The 22545-nt window shown below is 42.8% G+C and overlaps 1 protein-coding gene across 1 annotated transcript in view; it reads right to left on the bottom strand.

Moving 5' to 3' along the window:
- Mreg (melanoregulin) overlaps positions 1-16256 on the bottom strand; it is a 69084-nt gene extending 52828 nt beyond the window's left edge. The window contains exon 1 of the mRNA XM_005396901.2: positions 15765-16256. Within this exon, the coding sequence (XP_005396958.1) occupies positions 15765-15859 (95 nt within the window). The 5' untranslated portion in view covers positions 15860-16256. The remainder of the gene's footprint in view (positions 1-15764) is intronic.
- Positions 16257-22545: the final 6289 nt, after the last annotated feature.

Below are 22545 nucleotides of genomic sequence, written 5' to 3'. Positions count from 1 at the left end.
CCCCAGTGGCATGGTCTTAAGGCCATACAGACCTGGTGTCCAGCTTGCATGAGGGGAAGCCATCACAGAACAGAAAACACATGTCAGGGCCACAAAACCCTTTGCTGACACCAGCCCTGTATTTTCCCCAAATTCATTTCATTTTTATAACTTTTATCTCCCAACAAGTTGATCAGTTCCTCAAGAGCTGAGATTGTATCCAGTAGCCCCTCTATGCCCCGTACCACTTAGCAGGGTCCAGCATAGAGTGATTGCTTTAACAGTACTTGCTGAAAGCCAGGCGTGGTGGCACATGCCTGTAATCCCAGCACTCGGGAGGCTGAGGTAGGAGCATCACTGTGAGTTCAAGGCCAGCCGGGGCTACAAAATGAGTTCAAGGCCAGCCTAAGCTGCAGAGTGAGACCCTGTCTGTAAATAAATAAACAAATAAATGTATTTGTTGAGTCGAACAAACTGAACCTGGATTCCAAACAGGCACCACTGTGACTACTTTTTTAAAACCTTCCAAAGAGGGAAGTTTAGACATCAGACAGTACCTGCTTGACTAATGAGTAAAAAGTACATTCAACCACGAATATAGTTCAGCCATCTTTTCCTTTACTAAGCCACAATTTATTTTCCTATTTGGAAGTGTTTATCATGGCTGCCTCCCCGGCCACACTCAGTTAATTTCTCTCTCTCCCTTGGTCTCTCTCTGTGCCCCTCTCTGTCTCTCCGTCCCTCTGTCTCTCTCTCTTTCTCCCTCTCTCCCTCTCTCCCTTTCTCCTCCTCTCTCTGCTCCTGTCTCTCTGTCTCTCTCTCTGTCTCTGTCTCTCTGTCTCTCTCTCTCTCTGTCTCTCTCTCTCTCTCTCTCTCTCTCTCTCTCTCTCTCTCTCTCTCTCTCTCTCTCTCTCTCTCTCTCTCTCTCTCTCTCTCTCTCTCTCTCTCTCTCTCTCACACACACACACACACACACACACACAGAGGACTCCAGCCATTGTCCAACACTGGCCGTTCATTTTTATCCATAGACTAGAGGGACGAGGAAGGTCAACACCCAGACTGTTTAGCAGAGCTCCTGCTCTGAACAGCAGTTCCTGAGTCCTCTGCCACACAGCCCTGCCCTAATTAGAAACAATGTCCCTGATGTCTGCTGAGAAGCCTCTGACCCTGCCTAGTCACCGATACTCAGGGGACAATGTAAACTGGGGATGAGAACCAGCAGCTGCTGCCCAGGAGGAAAAGGGCCTCTCAAGTGGGGATGGCAGAGAATTCCAGCTGCCCTCCTGAGTGGCTCCCTGCATGGCCTCCTCCATGGAGATTTCATTCTACTGTGTTCTCCTTAACCAGTAATGACAAGCAGGTTCCTGGGGGCATAGAGAAGGTGGGGTTCTACCTCTACATAAACAATTGCCAATACTTTCTTTCAAAAGAGGGGTCAAGATGAAAATGAACAAGGGCTACAAGCTCACTGGGCAGAATTGGCTCTTGGATCCAGCAGGCTCACCTGTCCCCGGTGCTGCTTTTACTCCTGCACTGCCACCCAATTACGGCATCAACCCACTATGTTCTATAACTCTGGACCCATGGGACAGAGAGACCAGGACAAAGCAAAGCCTAAAGCAAACAGCCAGAGCAGAAGCAGCTTAGAAACCTCTGTGAATCTGAGAGCAGGAAGAGCTCTTGGTGTACGTAAACAGAACTCAGTGCACAGGACCTGAAGGCTGGGCCCCAGGAGCCCTAGAAGGACAGAAGGAAGAAAGAAAGGGTGATGCAAGTCATGAGCTCATTTCTCTCTCTCCTCCACATGATTTCTAAAAGGTTTTAGGAAAAGCGAAAGTGGTTGCTTCGCCCCTGGCCACCATCTGCTGATGATCAATATTTTATTAACTTGGCCCATTTGAGAGACTGCTCTGATGTTACATCCAAAGCAGAGGCCACTTTCACTCCCAGAAGACAGGAGGAGAATCTCAGATTTCATCCTAATCCCACCTGAGGGCATAAAACCCAAAGATCTGGAGTCTTTTTTGAACAGGGTCTGTGGCAAAAGCCAGGAGGTGGGGTTAATAAATGCTAAACTCTCTGCCAGGGGACCAGGCTGTAAAGTGCCACTCTGCAGGAAAGCTGTTTACCAAGAAAGCCAGGATTCCTCTCTACTTCTGCTCTACTGCTGGGATTCTTCTACTGCACAAATTCTGTGTGTGAGAGATTTTTGGAAGACCACACAAAACATCATGCATACAGGCTGGCTGCTGAGGACAGCAGCTCCAGGGACCTGACTGCTCTTCCCAGGGCAGCACGTCAGGGATCACGGATGTAAGCCTGAGCCCTGAAAACAGTGATGCGATGGAATCTCCAGTGTCTAGAAGAGACTCAGATCTCACTACTCCAGGTGTCCTTGTCTGATTCCCTAGGAGGAAGTGGCAGCCTAGAGGCCCCTGGCCTTCGACCCTCTCCCTGCGTCCTGTGGTAACGTGCCCTGGGAAGAGCAAGTGCATCTGCAAGCCTTTTCTTCCCCATCCCTTCTCCCCTCCACCCTGTCTACCTCTCCTCCTCTCCTCCTCCTCCTTCTTTCCCTCCTTCTTCTTTCTCCTCCTGTTCTTTCTCCTTCTTCCTCTCTCTTTCTCTACCTCTTTCCTTCCCTTCCTCCCTCCCATTCCTCCCTTAACTCATTCTTTCATTCTTACTTTACTGCTTCCAGGACAGATATTCTGGTTCCTTTTTTTAACCTATTTGATCCAGTGTTCCAACAGTCTTTAACCTCAAGTTTAACCCTTACTCCACGCATTCTGCAGCTTTTCTCAACACTAAACCACCTTCACCCGCTGCATGTGTTTTCTGGCTCCTCTCTAAGCGCTCCTTCCCCTTTGGCTTTCCATTCTCACAGCTGTGGCGCAGCCCTTTATACTGTTTCGGACACGTGCACCTTGCTTTCAAGATCATGTTTCAGGCACGTGCATCCTGCTGCCAAGGTTGGGCAGCAGGTAGCCAGAGAAATGCTGAGGCTGAGGAAGGTGACACTCTGTCCCCAGCCTCTCACCTAATTGCACGCACTCCTGGTCAGTTCCTCTGACCACCCACATAAGCAAGATCCCCAGATCTCTGCCTGGACTTCCAGCGCTGACCTCTCTCCCGTGTTTCAGATTTTCTCTCCACCTGGATGTCTGATGGACAGCACAAGCTCAACACAGTCCAAATCAAGCATCTTGTTTCCCACTTACTCTGACCACCAGTAGGCTCCTCACTCTCCAGATGGTAGCTCCATCCTTCCCCTTGCTCAGGCCAAGACCCTCAAAAGCATGCCAACTCTCTCACCCTCTACAGCCCTACAATCCCTCAGAAAATCTTACTTCTCTGCCTTCAGAAGATACCCACTACTACACCCAGAGCCAAGGCTTCTTACATCTTGCATAAGACTTCCCACAGTAGTTTTTTCACTGAGATCTACTTCCTCCTACCACTGCCTCTTGCAAACTCTGTTCTTAACAGTCAACACGATTCTTTCAGTGTGTATATTAGGTTATGTCAGCCCTCTGCTCAAAACCCTTCAGAAACCTCCTTTGGTTTAGAGTCCTAGCCAAAGTCCAACAGTGGTCCATAGGCCTGACATGATAACAACCACTCTGGTCTCTTTGCTTTTCTCTGAACCCATCAGTCACACTCCTACTGCAGGGCCCTTAACTGATCTATCTGCCTTTACTATTTTCTTCCAGATAACCACCTGCCTTCTTCAAATTAACTTCTTCGTGAGGCCTCCCCTGACCAATCTATTTGAAATTGCAGACATATCTTCCTCCCAGCCTCTTTTCTTTTTCCTACACATTTATTTCCTACTTTACTTATTCTGTTTACTGTTTAAAGCACCCCTTCTCTACTACAACTGGAATTAAAAGCCCCATGACAACAGAGATCTATCTGTATATCCTCCTTAGTGATGTTTCTCAAGTGCTGGCACATAGTAGATGCTCAATAAATATCTGATGAATGAAGGAGTTCACGGAACTCAGTAGCAGGAATGGGGATGGGATGTGTGTCTTCTGGCTTGCAGACACCCTTAGCATTGCATAGCTGTTAAATTAGTAGATGTCAGGCTTATGGTCTTATAGGAAGAAGCAGATGATAAGCACACATGTTTATGTCAGATGATGGCCAGACTATGAAGCAATATGCCATGAATATAGTTCTTTTTTCTTTTCTTTTCTTTTTTTTTTTTTTTGGTACCAGGAATCGAACTCATGACCTCAGGCTTGCCAGGTAAGCGCTTTTGCGCTTATATCCCCTGCCTTGAATACAGTTCACACAGAGGGAATGGGCACTGTTGTAAAAAGTGGTCAAGGAAGAACTTTCTGATAAAATGTGAATTTGAGCAGAGATGTGAATAAAATAAAGGAGATATCCACGCAGGTAACCAGAGAAAAAATACCGGAGTAGTCAGAGAGGGTAAAAAATACCAAGTGCCTGAGATGGGGGTATGTTTGCTGTATGTAAAGAACCAGAAGAAGGCCAGTATGGCTGAAGAATGAACAACTTCACCTTCTGTGTTGACTCTAAAACCTAAAATCATGCTTGACAGCCCCATACTGGAAACTATCCTGAAGCCCTCAAAGAGAATAGGTGCACACAGCCAGGCGCAGTGGCTCATGCCTGTAATCCCAGCACTTGGGAGGCTGAGGCAGGAAGATTACCATGAGTTTGAGGCCAGCCTTGACTACATAATGTGTTCAAGGCCATCCTGGACTACAGAGCAAGATCCTGTCTCAAAAAATCAAAAAAAAAAAAAAAAAAAAAAAGAAGAAGAAGAAGAAGAAGAATAGGTTTACACAATGGAATATGCTACAAAGCAGTAAGAACCACAAAGCAAGCTACCCATGACATGGGAAAATCTCACAAAATGAGCAAGCAAAATAAGGTGTACAGGAACACCCATGGTATCGTCCCATTTATGTGAAGGATTCAGGGGGATGTTGTTTTTGCGGTAGTGGGAGTTGAACTCAGAGCCCCGCACATCCTGGACATGTACTCTACCACAAAGCTACACCCCTACCCCCCATTTATGTAAAGTTTAAAAGCAGGTAAAACTAGAGTATATCCTTAAGGTACATACAGAGGTGGTAAAGCTGTAAAGAAAAATAAGGAAATGACTCTCCTAAAAGTCTAGATAAGGTCAAAGCTGCGATTTGGGGCTGCCAGTAGTGTCTCACGCCCTGGGTGACAGCTGTAGGAGCACACACCCTTTAGTAGATTCTCCCACTGTACATACTCTTGTGTGTCTTTTCTGTCTGTGATATCACAGATACAAGTTTTTAAAGGCTTAAAAAAAGTGATCATTATGTATACCTAAAATGTACCACTAAACTTTAATTAATTAATTAATTAAAATAAAAGTTTTAAAAAGCTAAGAGGCAACTCTGGGGATCATCAAACAACACAAAACACACCATCTCTGGGTATACACTGTCTCATCAAAATTATGTCTTAAACAGGCACAAAAGAATGGAATGCACAGTAAATAAGTGGCACAAATGTAAGTGAAATTAAAAAGGACTTCATTCTCCAATAGAATACACTATTTCAAGCAGAATGTACTTTTTTGCTTCTGTGTATGCATGAGTATGTTCGTGGTGATGATGGTGATGATAATGATAGTGGTAGTGGTGTTTTGGTACTGGGAGTTGAACCCAGGAGCAGTCTATCCCCGAGCTATAACCCAGTTCTTTTTATTTTTTATTTTAAGATATGCCCTCTACGGCCAGAGATATAGTTCAGTAGCACAAGCACCTGCTTGGCAAGCACAAGGTCCTGAGTTATATTCTTAGTATCCCCCCCCTCAAAAAAAAAAGATGTGACCTCTATAATTTGCCCAGGCTGGCCTCAAATTTGCAACCCTTCTGCCTCAGCCTCATGAGCAGCTGGGATTATAGCATGCACCATGTTGTCTAGCTAAGCAGAATGTACTTTTTAAACAAAGTATAAATCACTTCAAGATACTTGTGTACAAATATGCCAAAATGAAACCTATCATTGTATATAACTAATATGCACTAATTTTTTAAAAAGTATCTAGACGGCAAAAGCGCCTGCCTGGCAAGCGCAAGGTCGTGAGTTCGGTTCCCGGTACCGGAGAAAAACCAAAAAAAATAAAAATAAAAATAAATAAAAATAAAAATAAAAAGTATCTAGAAAGTTCCAGGAAACTTGAATCACATGATGTAAAAGAGAAAGAAATTTTATCTTCTGGGGAAATTCCAATGTCGCTAAGACGGACAAATGCAAGTCACAAAAGCAGAAGAGGGATGCCATGTGTTGCCAGGAAATAATGCCTTTAAAAGTCAACCTTGTGAATTGTGAGCAGCTGATCTCCTACAAAGGGTCAATCTACTTATTGGGCCTGAGCCCTGCTCCAGGAAGAGCCCCAGCTCTCCTTTGTCTCTCAAGAAAATTAAAGTGTCAGCCTTGGAATGGGATTCTTGGAGCAGGAGCAGGAGCACGTCCTGCAGTAGGGTCCTTCAAGCCTTTGCAGAGACCTCCTGTGAATCATTACCTGGCCCAAGGCTACTGGCTGTAAACTGCAGGTTGCTGCAGGAAGCCAGGGATGAAATGTGTCAACTCTTCACAATCTGCTGAGAGGCCAGGCTCCTGCAATCTGGCAGATTGTTGTAGGGGAAAAAAATCAGCCCATCTGGATCCTGGTCGAAGAGATCTTACTGACACTAATACATTTGCCAACACTTTTTGAAAGCCCTTCCAAGGGTGGAAGATGATTTGGTCAGCTTAAAGGTCATATGAGTCTACATGATAAAATGAAAAACTCCACACATGAAAGATGACTGTACTTCTAAAGTTGGTGGACATTCCCTTTTGAATGTCTTGAGATCTCCCTTACCCCTCCCTTCCTTCCTACTGGCACCTGATATCTAGCCTCAGTAGAGGAAAACGGGCCCCAGGTTTCTGGACCTCTAGCAACCTCAATTCGGGGAGTGTCATATCCCGAACACATTTTCCAGCATACACCACATAAGCAGCTAGTGCCACATCTCCCTGCATTTTGGAAGGGCTCTGCTCTTTCTTTGGCATTGAAATATAACAGGACATGCATCCCAGCTCAGCCAGATGTGTCTCTGAACCAGCTATTGAAGCGCTCTGTGCCTCAGTTTCTTCAGTTGTCAGGTAGAGATCACAGACATCATGACAGTCAATCCTCATTAGCCACAGATCTCATCTTTGCAGATTCTGCTGCTCACTAAAATTTGCCTCTAAACCTAAAATCAATACTAGCAATAGTTTCAAGGTCCCTGGACATGTTCTGGGCAGTGATAAAACCAAGGTAAATATTCCCAGCTGCAGCTGGACAGGCAATACTCTGCCTTCCTGTTTCAGCTCTCAGACTAGAAACAACAGTCTTTTCTGTGGTATAGTTAGTGGTATATCCTGCATTTTTATACTTCTCATTGGTGATTTCACTATTTAGACTGTCCCACAAGTGTGGTGCTGACATGCTAAAATACATGTGTTATGTAGCTTCATTCAGATGTGAGATATAGTAGCTGCTGACTATGAGTTCGATGTTATTGAGCCAACAGTACATGTTAAATAAAGTGTCTTCAAGTAGAAACACATAAAGCAAGGGCACGTATTGATCAGTTGGTGAATCGGCTCGCAAGAACCTAACACTCCCTGTTCCTCCCCCAGGAGCAGTGGTTCAGTATTAATTCAGCCAGTGGTCAAGGTGGCTGTATAGAACATAACTGCTATAAGTAACAAGCCCCAACTGTACCTCATAGAGGTATGGCAAGAATGCAGTGAACACATGTAAAGAGTTTACACTGGGGCCTGTTCTACCGTAAGCACTAAATGAGAGCTGTGAAGGGTCAGGCAAGCAAAACAGGGAAGACCTAGTGTCAGAGATGCCTCCTCCCTGATCTTACCTCTCCCCTCATCTGCAGCCCAAAGCAGCGTGACTCAAAACTGTCCATTCCTTTAGGGCCTGTAGGCCATTCCAAGAAATTAAATTCCTTCTTAGAACAAATGTTACATGGATACAAAATAATCATCATACAAAAACTTTTTTTTTTTTTGAGATAAGGTCTCGCTATGTAGCCTAGGCTGGCCTTGAACTCCCAGCCATCCTCCTGCCTCAGCCTCCCAAGTGCTGGAGTTACAGGCCTGCACCACCTCGACCAGTTTAAAAGTGCCATCTTACACAAACTGAGATACTATTTTTCCCTAACAGGAATACAGGTGCTGTAAAAGAGTAAAACCCTGACATTTATTCTCTCTTCCCACATGCATATGCATCAATCCTGTTACCATGCCATGGGGGAAAATTGAGACAGAGAGCAAAATATTAGGCAGCTGGTTATATGGCCCACTTAGCTAACTTAAGCAAATCACCAATGGTTAAGAATGTCTTTAGAGATATTAATTCTTTCTATTTCTTCTTTGGCTTTTAAACAACCCACTAGTGATGATGACGCTTACCAGTTATTAACAGCCAGTGAAAAAGAGAGGGTAACAATTACACTTTGCTGAAAAGGCTCAAAGTAACTTTGTAGTACATGGCATTTACACTGCAGCCAGCTCCCTTATGCTCCATTTCAGCCTCCTGAAGCCCTCCAATGTCTGTCCTGGATGTAGGCTCTATGGTGTCAGAGGATTTGGCCTTCTCTGTACTTATAGGTAACTGGGCATCCAGAATCACAACTCATGCTTAGGTAGATTTTTATATGGCAAAAGCATGCTTTTATCACTGATGGAAGAAATCCACATTGCAAAAGTGCAATAAAAACCAATGCTTTGAGTTCACACGTTTTTCTAAAAGTACTCTGTATATGTTTGAATAGTGTCCTGCAAAAAGATACCCAAGCGCTGATCCCTGGTACCTATGAATGTGGCCACATTTAGCAACAGGGCTTTGCACATGTAATTAAGTTAAGGATCTTGAGATGAGATCATCCTGGATTTTAGGTAGACACTAAATCCAATGATTGATGACTTCATAAGTAGAGAGATTTGAGACTCAAAAGACAAGAAACACACAGAAGAAGACAGAGGCAAGGACTGAAACTGTACTGTCACAAGCTATGGAACAACAGAAACTCTAAAAAACATCAGCAAAAAATGGTTCACATCAGGTATGGTGACACATTCCTATAACTTCAGCTACTTGAGAGGTTGAAACAGGAGGAAGGAAAATTCAAGAGCAACCTGGGGAACATAGTGAGACTTATCTAAAAATATGATCAAAAACTACTAGTGAACATTTACATTTTAAAATGTATTATAGTGCCAGGCGTGGTGGCCCATGCCTGTAATCCCAGAACTTGGGAGGCTGAGGCTGGAGGATCATTGCAAGTTCGAGACCAGCCTGAACTGCATAGCAAGACCTTGTCTCAAAAAGACAAAAAAAAAAGTCACACTGCCATTAATCCCTCTCAAAATAATCCTTCTCACTTCAAACGCATTTAATTTTGCTACTCTCTGAAGCAGTTCTAGAAGTCCTCTTTCATGAGGGTCTTTAGTTGTGTTGTCATGGTTGCCTTGATGTCTAAACCAACTCAAAACATTTACGCTTCATGGCCATCTTGACTTTGGGGTACAGAGAGAAGTCACACAGTGCCAGATCCTGAGAATAAGGTGGATGAGAACACACCATAAAATTTTTATTTGATAGAAATTGCCATACTAAAAGCAACTGTCATGCTGGAGGATGACAACAATGGCCCATTTTTCTGGTCATTTTCTGTACATGTCATTTCTTAAACTCTCTAATAAGCTCTTATAATATTCAGAGTCTACTATAGTATTCCTGAGTACAAACTCAGCTCACACAATCAAGGTCAAAAAACATCACCTCAATGTTGAATCTTGATTAAGATTTTTTTATTACAGGAGGAGAACTGGGTGATTTCCACTAAAAACTCTAAACTTTGGTTTAGGGATCATAACCATAGACTCAAGATTCATCTCCCATGATGACATTAATAAGCTGGAATCAGAAGCAGCACAATCACACAACTCCAATGAAACTGACAAAATTTCATGTTAATTCATTGTTCATGACCCATGATTTGACATACTCTTTAAAACACACCTTCTTAGCTAGACATGGTAGCACACACCTGTAATCTCAGCACTCAGGAGGCTGAAGCAGGAGGACTGCCGCAAGTTCAAAACCAGCCTGGATTATACAGCGAGACCCTGTCTGAAAAAGGACAATAAAAGGGCTGGGGATGTAGCTTAGGTGATAGAGCATTTGCCTCATATGTACAAGGCCCTTGGTTCAATCCTCAGCACTACAAAAAAAGGGAAAAAAAGATATTGAGAAATAGGAATAAAATGTTCAAATGAGGAGAGGAACAATGGAGGGGAGAGAGGGAAAGGAAAGGAAATAAGGGACAAGAAAAAATAGAAGGAAAAAATGGAAACAAAACATTTGTAAATAAGGAGGGAAGAAAGGTTGAAGGGAGGGGACAGGAATAGGACAAAAAAGAAGCAAGGTATATTGTGTACCAGTACAAATTCCCTACAATGAATGGTACTATTGTATATAGCTAAAATATGCCAATATAAATTAATTAATTAATTCTCTAAGTCCTGGGTGCCTCATCTATAAATGAAAATAATTAACTCCTATCTAATTTGGCGGTAGTGGTAAGTAAATGACAATGTATGTGTGTAAAGAAATTTTGAACCAGATGTGTTGGCACACACTTGTAATCCCAGCTACTGGGGAGACGGAAGCAAGAGAATTGCAAATTCAAGACCAGCCTGGGCAACTTTTCAAGACTCTGTCTTAAAAATAAAAAATAAAAAGAGCAGGAGTGTAGCTCAGTGTTAGAGTACTTGACTAGCACAGGCAAAGCCCTATAGGTTCAATTCCAAGCACTGCAAAAAAAGGAAAAGAGGAGGGAGGAAGGGAGAAGGGGTGGGAAGAAAGGAGGGAAGACACTTATGCAAGAGCCTACATGCAATATGCATCAGATGTATACAATTTAAGAATGCTAAACAGACCGAGGGTAGAATTTCCCTTTGGCAGTAAGAAGAGGATGACACTTAGGGATATGTGTGGGAAATTCCAACTCATTAATATTTTTTTTCTTAAGGTGGGTGCTAGGCTTGTGAGTTTCTCTTATTATTCTTCATACTATTTGCCTTTAAATGATTTTTAATATGTACACATAGTAAGAATTAATAAGTGAACAGTTTTTAAGGTAATTATTATTCATCAAAAAGTATTCTGCTCCTGCTCCCTGGACTCATGGTCTAGGCGCTAGAGAGGATGTGAGGGTGAGGAGATTCAGTCTTTCCAATCCCAGCTAAGAGCTCCAATCTTGCCATGTTACAGTGCCCTTATAACTGTGGTACCTTATAACTGTGATACTAGTCAGAAGGCAGAAGGGACCTGAAGAGTGAAAACCAAGAAAAGAGACACCATAACTTTTTAGAGAGACACTCCAATGTTTCATCAGAAAGGCAGCAACTGAAATGGATCTCTAACACTAAGCAGAGGCTTGGCTTTGTTTTTGTGGTACTAGGGATTGAACCCAGGGACAACTGAGCTACATCCTCAGTATTTTTTTTTTTTTTAATTTTGAGACAGGGTCCCACTAAATTGCCCAGTCTGGCCTTGAACATGGGATCATCCTGCTTCAGCTTCCTGAATAGCTAGGATTACCACTCTCGGCTCTCAGGAGAGTTTTAAAAAGTAGAGAAAACAAAAATGTGCTTCCACTAGCAATGATAGCATGGGCAAAGGCATCACAGTTCAATGAGGCTGATCACAGGCAAAGAGACAGAATGCAAACTCAGAGGAGTCCAGGGAGGAGGTGATGTAAAAGAACAGTCAGCACAGAAATACTCTACATATATTGAGAAAACAACATCCAATTTCTTTCTCTTGAAGAATTTTCATGGAATTCTATGGGGACAGAAACCAGATTTTAGGGTTTAGTAAACATTAGAAACTACCTAAATGGGCTTGCCCCATGAAGGCCAGCTAAACCCTCAACCCCATCTCAAGTGTAAGCTTCTACAGCTGTGCTCTTCAAGAGCAGTCACCAGACCACTTATAGCCAAGTCATCTGGCATTTTCACTAAAATGCAGATTCCCAAGCCCTGTCCCGAACCAAGTCACATCTTTGGGATGGGTCCCAAAAGCTGCAATTGTAGCAAGTTGACCAGATGGTTATAGAAAAAAATAATAGTAGTAAAGAAGGAGATGGTGGGGGGAGCTGGGGATTTAGCTTAGCGGCACAGCACCTGCCTGGCAAGCACAAAGTCGTGAATTCGATTCCTAGTACCGGAAAAAAAAACAAAAAAATAAAAAAATTTTTAAAATGGAGATGGGGGATACAGTAGACAACTCTTTAGAGACACATGTGTACAATACAAAGGACAGCAGAGAATGGTCTTTGAATGCTCTGGCGACATCAAAGTGAATTGCTAGTCAGGGAACTTTTAGAATATTTCTAGACAAAGGGAAAAGGAAAGCAAACTAGTGGGTGAGGGAAGCACAGATATACCTCACAGAAGGTGCAAGCTTTCCCTTAAAGGTTCAAGGTTCCAGAAAAAGCAAAAGGACCAAAGTCAAAAATGTAAGTGGCATTGTCAGGCAGGCAAACAAGCTGAGACCAAGAGCTGCTTTTCCGCAAATAACACAGTCCCTTGCGTGTTTTCAGAAAGGGCCAGAGATGAGCAGGCACACCGATGACAAGTATTGTTTCCCCTGATGCTGCCTCTTCTAGGCACCCCTGCCCTGGGAAATATAATAAAACTTGAAAACCATTCTTGTAGACAGCAAAGGACTAGGTTAAGAAAAGAAAAAAGATGTCTGCACAAAATATTTTTTTAGACATAAGGGGAAAAGATGCAAAGAATGAAGCTGTCAAATAAATAATAATTCAGACCATCTGCCCACATGACTTCACCACCTGCCCACATGACTTCACCACCTGCCCACATGACTTCACCACATGGCTGTTTCAAACCAGTCTCTTTGGGAAACAGTACAGAAAATCCTCAAACGACAGTTATTATATGGCCCATCAACTCCACTCCCAGGACTTTATCCACGGGAAACAAAATCAGGCAGAAACATGTGCACATGTTCACAGGAGCATTATGCAGAATGGCCAAAAAGTAAAAACAACCTGAATGTCCATCAACAGATGAACAGATACACAAAATGTGATATAATCATACAATAGAATATCATTCCACCATAAAAAAGAGTGACACGCTGATACGTGCTACAACACAATTCTTAAAAATATTACACTAAGTGCAAGAAGCCAGACATAAAAGGCCATGTATGACTCCATTTATACCAATGTTCAGAATAGGAAAATCTACAGTGCCAGAAAATAGATTAGTGGTTGTCTGTGGCGGGGGGCAGTGATTCCTAAGGGTATGGTGTTTCTCTTTAGGGTGAAGAAAATGCACTGGAATTAGTATATACTTTGTGTATATAGAAAAAACTACTGCATCGTATATTTTAAAAAATTAAAAGTAAACCACGAAAATATTTCAAACCAGACCTTCAAATGACTTGTACTGGAAAAAACATGCGGGTACCACGCACACACACAATACCATTGTTCCACTTGCCCATTAATAAGCTGCTCTTATGAAATAGTTACATTGAAATGGTGCCAGATTGGACACTAACCCACATAAAATCAGTCCACTCATATTCACATGCTCAGAAGAATAACAATGACAATTAATAACAGCTAAACTGTATTGAGTGTTTACTATGTGTCAGATACTACATTAAGCACTTGACACACATTATCTTCTTTCATTTCTCACTGCAATCCTTTTAGGTATGTGGTATTATCATCCCCATTTTACAGATGAGGAAATTGAAGCACAAATAAGTTTAATAACTTGTGCCTACTCATCCAGTTAGGTGACTCTGACAAGGCAATCTGATTCATTATACTATGCTATGCTGCTCCAACCGGCCCTGTCTTCTTAAAATCACTTGCACAATTCACTGATTTGCAGCCAAAATACGAGAGGGCCTAGATTTTTGTTTTTTGTTTTTTTTGTCTTTTTGAGACAGGGTCTCGCTATGCAGTTCAGGCTGACCTTGAGCTCACTTTGCAGCCCAGGCTGGCTGCGAACTCTCAACGATCCTCCTGCCTCAGCCTCCTGAGTGCTGGGATTACAGGTGTGCGCCACCACGCCCAGCTGTATGAGAGGGCCTAGATTTTAAAAGAGCCAAAACTATTAGCTGAAGTAGCAATCCTAGACAGAACACTAGAAGCACCCAAGGCTCTGAGGATGAGGCTAAGCGAAAGGCTGAATTTCAAGGCAACTAAACGTTTGCAACTTGAGTCTATAACTCAAAGCACGAAGTTCTAGATTCTTACCCACTACCTCTTAAACGAAGGGTAGATGACTCATTTTCTTCCTACCCACAGTAATCTAGAAATCTAAGTAAGTACTATCAGCAAAAACAATAAAAAATATTGTGCATTATACGTATATATATCACATACGCCATACATGTGTGCCCACTAAAAAGTAAACTTAAAGTAGATAATAAATTCTAAGGCCTAATCACAAAAGAGGAAGGTGAACAAAGGGCAGTGTATTCAAAGAAGACTGCTTGAGAAGACCTCAGAAGAAGATTAGGAAGGAGCAGCAAGGCAAAAGGCAAGCTCTTGAGGCAAGCTTGGAGAGACTTAAGACTGGATTGTTCCTACAATGCAAGGGGCACAGAGTATTTAATATATTGGAAAATACTAGTGTACAAGCAGGAAGGGGTTATGTAAGAGCTCTAAAGTCAGGGGAAGTGTTTGGACTTGATAGAATAAGGAAAAGTCATGCTTTAGAAAGAGTTGTGAAAGCGTTATTACATTAGTTGAACACCTCATAAGAAAGAAACTCTGGCTTTAGAATTTGCTTACCCAAATCTCAAATTCCACCTTATAGACTCTCCTAGTTTGATTTTAAATATTCTGTTTCTGTCATATCTACCCCAAGGAATAACCTAGTGGAGTCTTAATTTCAGGAAAGTCGAGATATAAAATCACTGCTTAAAAATCACAGCCCTAAACAAAATTGTAGTGCAGGATTTCTTCACAAAGCCTCTTAGCATGTAGCTAATAAGCATTACAGTTCATCACATTTCATCGTTTAACCTACAATGAGTCAACATCCTACTGAACAGGCTATCCCTGACACAGTATGCATTTCCTCATGGAAAAAAAGATTTCCTCGGGCTCAGTCCCTGAAACTGTCTTCTTTCAGTAACAAAATTGAGTGAGCCGGTGCTGGGGATTTAGCTCTGCGGCACAGCGCCTGCCTGGCAAGGGCCAGGTGGTGAGTTCAATTCCCCGTCCCGGAAAAAAAAAAAAAAAAGAATGAGCAAGTAGCCAACTACTTTGCTGAGCATCATAGATACCCACAATTGCCTATTCCCCTATAATATACCTCCCAAATATCCAATCGCACTTGTTTTATGAAACCCCTCTGGAAACTTCTCTCCTGATCTTCTCTGTCCAGGCCCTGTGCTCACTTTCTTGGCACTTTCCACAGGCATCGACCTGGGTCTCAGTTGCCTCCAAAGATTTGTGCTTTTGGGCAAAATAATCTTACCCAAGGAACCTGAAAGTACAAAAATCTTACCCAAGATACCCGGTAAGGGACAAAAGGGCTGAGCTGGTCTCAGTGTGACCTTACAGCAAGCCCATCGCCCCAGTGCAGAGGGGCACAGAGGGATCCACACCCGCGGTGCCCGGCTCCGGCCAGGTGACCCCAGATCGCTGCGCACCCACCTGACCAAGGGCTCCTTCTCGGGCAAAGAGGGCTCCTCCAGGCACGGGCAGTGGCAGAAGCAGCAGGCGGTCCGCAGCCAGGCCCTCAGCCCCATGGAGAGCAAGGGTCCCCGCGGGCGCGGGAGTCTGAGCGCGTGATCGCGCCTGAGTCGCGGCCACCCCAGCTTCCAGGTGCGGGGACAGTTGCGGCCACTGCGTGTCAGGCCAGTCCGTGCGCATCACGCCGAGGCCGGGGACGCAGACGAGAGTGGAGGCGCTCCACGGCCCGGGGGTGCAGGCCGCGCGCCTCTCCGCCACTTAGATTTTGTTTGGAGCGTGTGTTTGGAGAGAGTTTTTTTTCTCCCTTTCTTTTAATTCCCCGGGCGCAAACTGGAGCGCATGCGTCCCCGAGACGCCCCGCTGCTGCCCTCTAAGGAGAAAGCTGGGACTCCAGGCAGAGTGCAAAATCCGAGGGCAGCGACCCACGGGTCGCCGGAGATAGGCTGGGTCTGGAGATAGGCGGCGAGGGGGAGCACGGAGCACGAGGCCGGCTGAATCTATTCATACTTTTTATTGGCTTCACTGCGAGAGGAAGTAGACGATCTTCACCACCCACCCATCCTCCCGCCTTCAAAGCAGAGTTTAAGACGTATTTTTAACCTGCCAGCCCCACGCTGAGTACAAATTAGGAAAAGACTATGGAGTGATGCATCAGAGAGGGAAGGGAGGTCTTTTGAGGTAATGTGTTCACAGTATATGATCTGAAAAGAAAAATGTTTTCAAACATCCAGTCCTGAAATAACCACCTCAAAATGACAACAACCTGTGAGTTTCCAGGGCTGTTTATTCCATGTTCATGTATTGGTGGAGTTGGGCATAAGGGCATTTTGTATGCTTGTATAAACTGTAAGTATAGTTAACACATATCTTCCTCCTTTTTTGCCCAAACTGCAGCACACTCCACACGTTTCTGCCTCTAGCTTGCCTCGTTCAATATGTCCTGGGAACCACAGTTACAATGCACACGTCTCTTCCTCTGCATTTCAACACTCACATGTTATGCGTTCTTATGGATGTCCAGATATATTTAACCAGACCCTCAATGATGGGCATTCAAATTAATTCCGGCCTTTTATTATTAAGAAAAAGCTACAGGGAACATCCCTAAACCAGTGTATGTAGGCATATCTGTAAGAATATCTACTGAATAAATGTTTGGCAGTTCATTTGCTGGGTAAAAGGCCCTTTTAATTTTGATGGATCTTCCTAAATTGCTCTCCAATTAATAAACCCAATGTACATTCTGAAATATGAAAGCATTTCCCTAAACTCCCTGTCCCACAATGCAAAGTGCAAGTTAGCATTTTGTCTTTGCCAATCTGATTTACTCAAAAAATGTTTATTGAGCATGTTATGTCCCAGGCATGTTTTGGAGACAGGAACATGGCAGTGAAGAAAACAAACAATCATTGCTCTGAAGGAGTAAACATTCTAGGGGGGAGTTAGATAAATAAGTACATTATTTAGTATTTTAAAAATGACATATGCTATGGAAAGAACTAAGAGGAGAGAGACAAGAAATGCCAGGGAGGGTGTGTGTGCGCATGCGTGTGTGTTGGAGAAAGGAGTACACAGTTTTAAATGAGGTGGTCAGAGAAGACCTCCCTGAGACCGAGACATTTCAGCAAAGACTTGATGATGAGCAAGCCACCCGTGACTCAGAAAAAAAGTGCATTTCAGGCAGAGTGAAGGCAATGTGCCATAACCGAGAGGAGACAGAATAAACTACAAGGTGCCTGAGAAAGAATGTGGACCCTAGAGGCCCTGGAGACAAGAGGTTGTAGGGACAGTAGTAGGAGATGGTAGAGATCTTGTAGGGCATCAAAACAACTCTGGATTTTGCTCTTGTCAGCTGATTTGGAGTTTTTGAACAGGAGTGACATGGACTGACCTGGATGGAAATAGGCTCCTTTTCTTGGTGTCTTGAGAAGAAACTGGGTGCCAAGATGTGTGGTAGGGAGATGCCAACACAGGCCATGCTAACAGTCTGAGTGACACATGGCAGTGGCTTACAACACAATCGGAGCAGTTGTCCTGTTAATGTTTGGACTCTGGATGAAATTTGAATGTCAAGCTAAGAAGATTTGCTAAAAAATTGCAAGTAAGGTTGCAAAAATGATAGAAGTGACTTTAAGGTTTGGAGTTTATAAGCTGTGAAGGCTAAATTACGGTTGACTGAGACAACAGCATGGGAGGAGCAGGTTTGGAGGAGTGAGGCAGAAGGGTGAGACTTTATTTTTAGAAGTGTCAAAGCTCCTGGGAGACTTACTTTTAAAAGTGTTACTACACATAGGTTTGCCCTATTCTGTCAACTGTGTGAGGCTGGAGGGACTTACCAAGTGCATATTCATTTAGAAGCTACTGAAGGAGAAGAAAAAGTAATAGAATAGCTCTCTGGCCTCTTACTTAAAGAGACAGAGTCTGGATCCATCACGAAATGTTAACAAGAAAGGGAACCAGCTGTCACCATACAGCACAGACTGTGGTATCAAGCCCACAACTGTCTCTTACCACTCAGAACTGGCTCCGGACTGGAGGTTGAGTAATGTTCTAAATAGCAAACTTCCAACAGCCAGAAAATCCCCTTGGTAGCAACAACCATGTTCTGAAATTGGATTTTGAGTTACTCCACCTAGGTTTAAGTAGACAGTGGGTAAAGGATGCTGCCGAAATGTGAACTCAGCTAGGAAGAAGATGAAGTCTAGGGTCTGACAGCTACTATTAACTTCTAGAGTCAGATCTGTTGAGATGGAAAATTCAGAAGAAGCGTTCAGCTCCTGGGAAATATGGTGCTTTTCCTCTTTACTAACTTTGGTTTGTAGATGTCAGTTTTTCTGAAACTGAGATTTCTAATCTGTGAAGTGAAAAGGACAAATCTGTCCTTCCCGGGCACAGTTCTGAGACTCAAATGAAATCATTTAAAGACCACAAAGCCTCAGAAATATCAGAATCCAACAGTATTTATCAAATCCAAGTAATATAGACCTGTTGTGGGAATCCATACTCAGCTTGCCTACAGCAGTATTTCCTTTCACATTTGCACCTCTGCAACTTGTAGGCATATTTTATGTGTTCTATTTTGACAGGATATTTACAGAAAGCCATAGAAGCATGTCTATTTAATAAACCTGACCCAGCCGGGTGTGGTGGTGCATGCCTGTAATCCCAGAACTCGGGAGGCTGAGGCAAGAGGATCATCATGAGTTCAAGGCCAGCCTGGACTACATAGTGAGACCCTGTCTCAAAAACAACAACAAAAAGAAACAAGTAAGCAAATCTGATCCAAAGATCAACGCCTTGCCTTACTAAAGATCGTGTCTGGTATATACCTTCTTTAATAATTACTATGTTTCTTTCTAAATTAATTCAAGTTTAAAATGAGTTTTACAAATGAGTTGGGTGTGGTAGCACCCTCGTAATCCCAGCACTCAGGAGGCTGAGGCAGGAGAATCATTTTGAGTTCGAGACCAGCCTGGGCTACAAAGCGAGCTCAAGGCCAGCCTGAACTGCATAGTGAGACCCTGTCTCAAAAAGACCAAAAAAAAAAAAAAAAAAAAACTAAATAAAATATTCCCCCTTAAAAAAAAAATACTACAGGTCAAGTTCTTTTTGATCCCAATGTACAAGCCTGATTTATTTTCTACAGCCCCCAAGGCAATCATTAGTCCCAGGATGATACAAACCTTTTACAGGATATAGATGATAGATAGATAGATAGATCCCCTCTGACTTAGCATCACTGCATGGGTTGTTATTACTAGTGAGTTTTTTTAATAAAAGTTATGCATGCATCTACTACAAGCTTGTTGCACTTAATAATGTCTCAATAAATCTTTGTTAGTACATGTAATATTATCTCATTCTTTTTAACTAATGTAAGTAATCTATGTATTAGTTTATAAAGGATTGTCATATCAGAGTTTTTCATATTGTTGTTCCTCCCAGTTGCTGAATCCCTTCATGATCTTCCTGTTTTTTATAAAGTCCTTTGATAAGGCTATCCAACCCTCTAGCTTCAGCTTCCTAGGTTAGATAGATGAGACCACATTTTAGCTTCCCTGTTTCCTACTTCAGATATCATTCACAGAAGAGCAGTGAGCTTCTCCATTTTTAAAATGGTGCTAGAATGCTTCTGGGCTGCCTGAGTTGACGCCAGCACCACTAACCACACACAGCAGCATCTGACATTTTTCAAAAGCCCCTGGGTACTTGATGTCAGGGGAGTGGGCAGTCCCCTGGGGCAACTGATGACTCACAGACTCCTCAGCTGCTTTGTTTTCAAGGCAGAACTAGAAAATAGGATTACCTCTATTTTTAGATTTCTCCAGGACAAGGAAAACTACAGTCTGTTTTGCAAACAACTAGTACGCCTTGGAACATCACAACTTTTAAAAATTTACTAACAATTTCTAAGAGTTGGAGGGAAAGGCATATACAAAGAAGAAAAATTAGAAATTCAAGGTATTTAATCCAATGCCACATCAAAGATGCATTTCACTAAAAAAAAAAAAAAAAAAAAAAAAAACAGCTTGGAGCAACATAGCCTGAGGTGGTGTCATGTAATTATTCACTCAACAATTATTTATTGAGGCAGGTACTGCAGGTACTACAGTATGTGTGTTCCATTCACGAAGACAGAGACTTTGTCTTGTTCTTTGCAATGTCCCCAGCATCTGTAGTAAAGACTCAATAAATAGAAAAGAGATGCTGTAGGGCAATATCTAAAACAGTAGGTACAAATGGGCACATAAAAAATGAGTTTGATAAGTGTAAGAAAGTAGAAAACAAGAGCTATTTAGTGTTTGCTTAGAAATTTATGCTGAATTTCTAAAAGATATGTGTAGGAGTCACCCAAATCCAGTAGAGAAGAGCTAAAGAGTGCTATTTTCCTCAGAGAAAATAAAGATCTAAGTGAGCCCGGACCCTGAACCAACTTCCGCAGTGTCACTCACCCCAAGCCACCTGCGATGGAGAATCAACATGTCTCATATCTGCAAAGTCACACTGGAGAGTGTGATGATGAGTGTGAGAGTGTGATTTGGTGACATGATGATGTCACCAAAGCAAAAGCCACCCAAAGGTCCTCCTAGGGTCTCTTGTTTCTGTTTCTACGTCTCTCACTCCTCCTTTCAGTAGAAGCATTTTGTTGCCCTTTGAAGAACACCCCTAAAGCCATGAGTTGGATCTGACAAGGAAGATACCACATCCATCACCTCTGGCCCCACCAAGGGCTGGACACTGACCAAAAGGTGCAATTAAACACTCCTTTCACCATTTTCACCTGAGGGCTGGAGATATAGCTCAGTGGTACAAGCACTGGCCTGGCAAGAGCAAAGTCCTGAGTTCAATTCCTGGTTTTTTTTTTTTTGGTTTTTCTCCGGTACCAGGAACCGAACTCACGACCTTGCGCTTGCCAGGCAGGCGCTTTTGCCGCTGAGCTAAATCCCCAGCCCCTCAATTCCTGGTTAAAAAAAAAAACAAAAACAACACTTTTCACCTTAATGGCAAGGATATAAAGATGAAAAATGGCTGCAATTGAGACATGAATTATTTTAGGGATAGCACCTTGACGAGGTCACTGCTGGGTAGATGGCTGGAGCTTTCCTGCTCCCATGTCTCCCAAGGCCAAGCTGTTCCACTTCTCTAGTACTCCCTCATTCTGTGGGTTACCCTGTTACTGTCAATCACTACAATTTTTCTTTTTTTATTTCTTTTAAGTTTCTGTTGCTTTGAGAACTCACCTGTCACAGCCCCACTGAAGTAAAGAGACAGGAAGAGGGTTACTGTGACTAGGAGGAAGCTATTCATGACAGAGCTGTGTTCTCCTTTGGGCCACATATAAGGCAGCATAGTTAGATTTATCCAAATGAGACTTTTATTTCAGTTTTCTGCTTGGTTTCTCTACTCTGAAGAGAAATAGACAATAACTGCCATCTGAGCATTTGTCTCTCTGTGGTTTCCCATGATGCAAAATACTTTCTAAATCTTCACATCATTTTTATTCAGTGCTGCCTGCTGGTCACCTTCAGTGCCCGTCCCCATCAAATATATATTCTAAGAAAAACTTAATAATCATAGTCTTTGTTCATTCTTCAGTTTGAAGTGACAAGCAGTTCTGCTTTCCTCAAAATTCAGTGGAGAATCTTTTCTAGACATATATGAAGATATTAGGAATAACTCAGCTTTTAAAAAGATGCCCTTGGAGAGAATAAAAACACATGTGAGACAAGCCAAGGGAAGCATCAAGCATACCATGAGGTTTTTCTTCAAACCTCTTGAGGAAAAATCAGGCCTACCACCAAGAAAAATCAGACCTGTTGGGTATCAACTCCATCTAATACCTTTTGTGTAGATGTTTGTGACCTCTATCCTCTAGGTATCCATCAGCTGTTAATAGTCAGTGACAAAAACATTGCTCAAAGTGGTTTAAGTATAAAAAGTCATTTACTCTCTCAGGGTACTGGAAGGCTCGGAGGTAATACAGCTTTAGACGTAAGTGGATGCAGGCACTCAAAAGATGAGGGGACAGTTTCCTTTCCTCTCTGGGCTGTGAGTCGGTAGCACTCTCAGGTCCCCAGAAGCCCTGGGTTGCACATTTTTTCTGCAGATAATCTGAACACAAAAAAGATCACCTCTTTTCCATAAGTTGATAAATAAACCTAAAATAGAACCAATTACTGTGTTCACAAGGATGGAATATATGTGCCCAGAAGGCTCTAGTCTCCTGCATACCCCTAAGGTG

This window comes from Chinchilla lanigera, unplaced genomic scaffold, assembly GCF_000276665.1.
Source record: "Chinchilla lanigera isolate Chin_1 unplaced genomic scaffold, ChiLan1.0 scaffold00056, whole genome shotgun sequence".
Taxonomy (NCBI): domain Eukaryota; kingdom Metazoa; phylum Chordata; class Mammalia; order Rodentia; family Chinchillidae; genus Chinchilla; species Chinchilla lanigera.
Note: the sequence above shows the minus strand (reverse complement) of the source record. Positions and strands in the feature narration are given on the sequence as shown.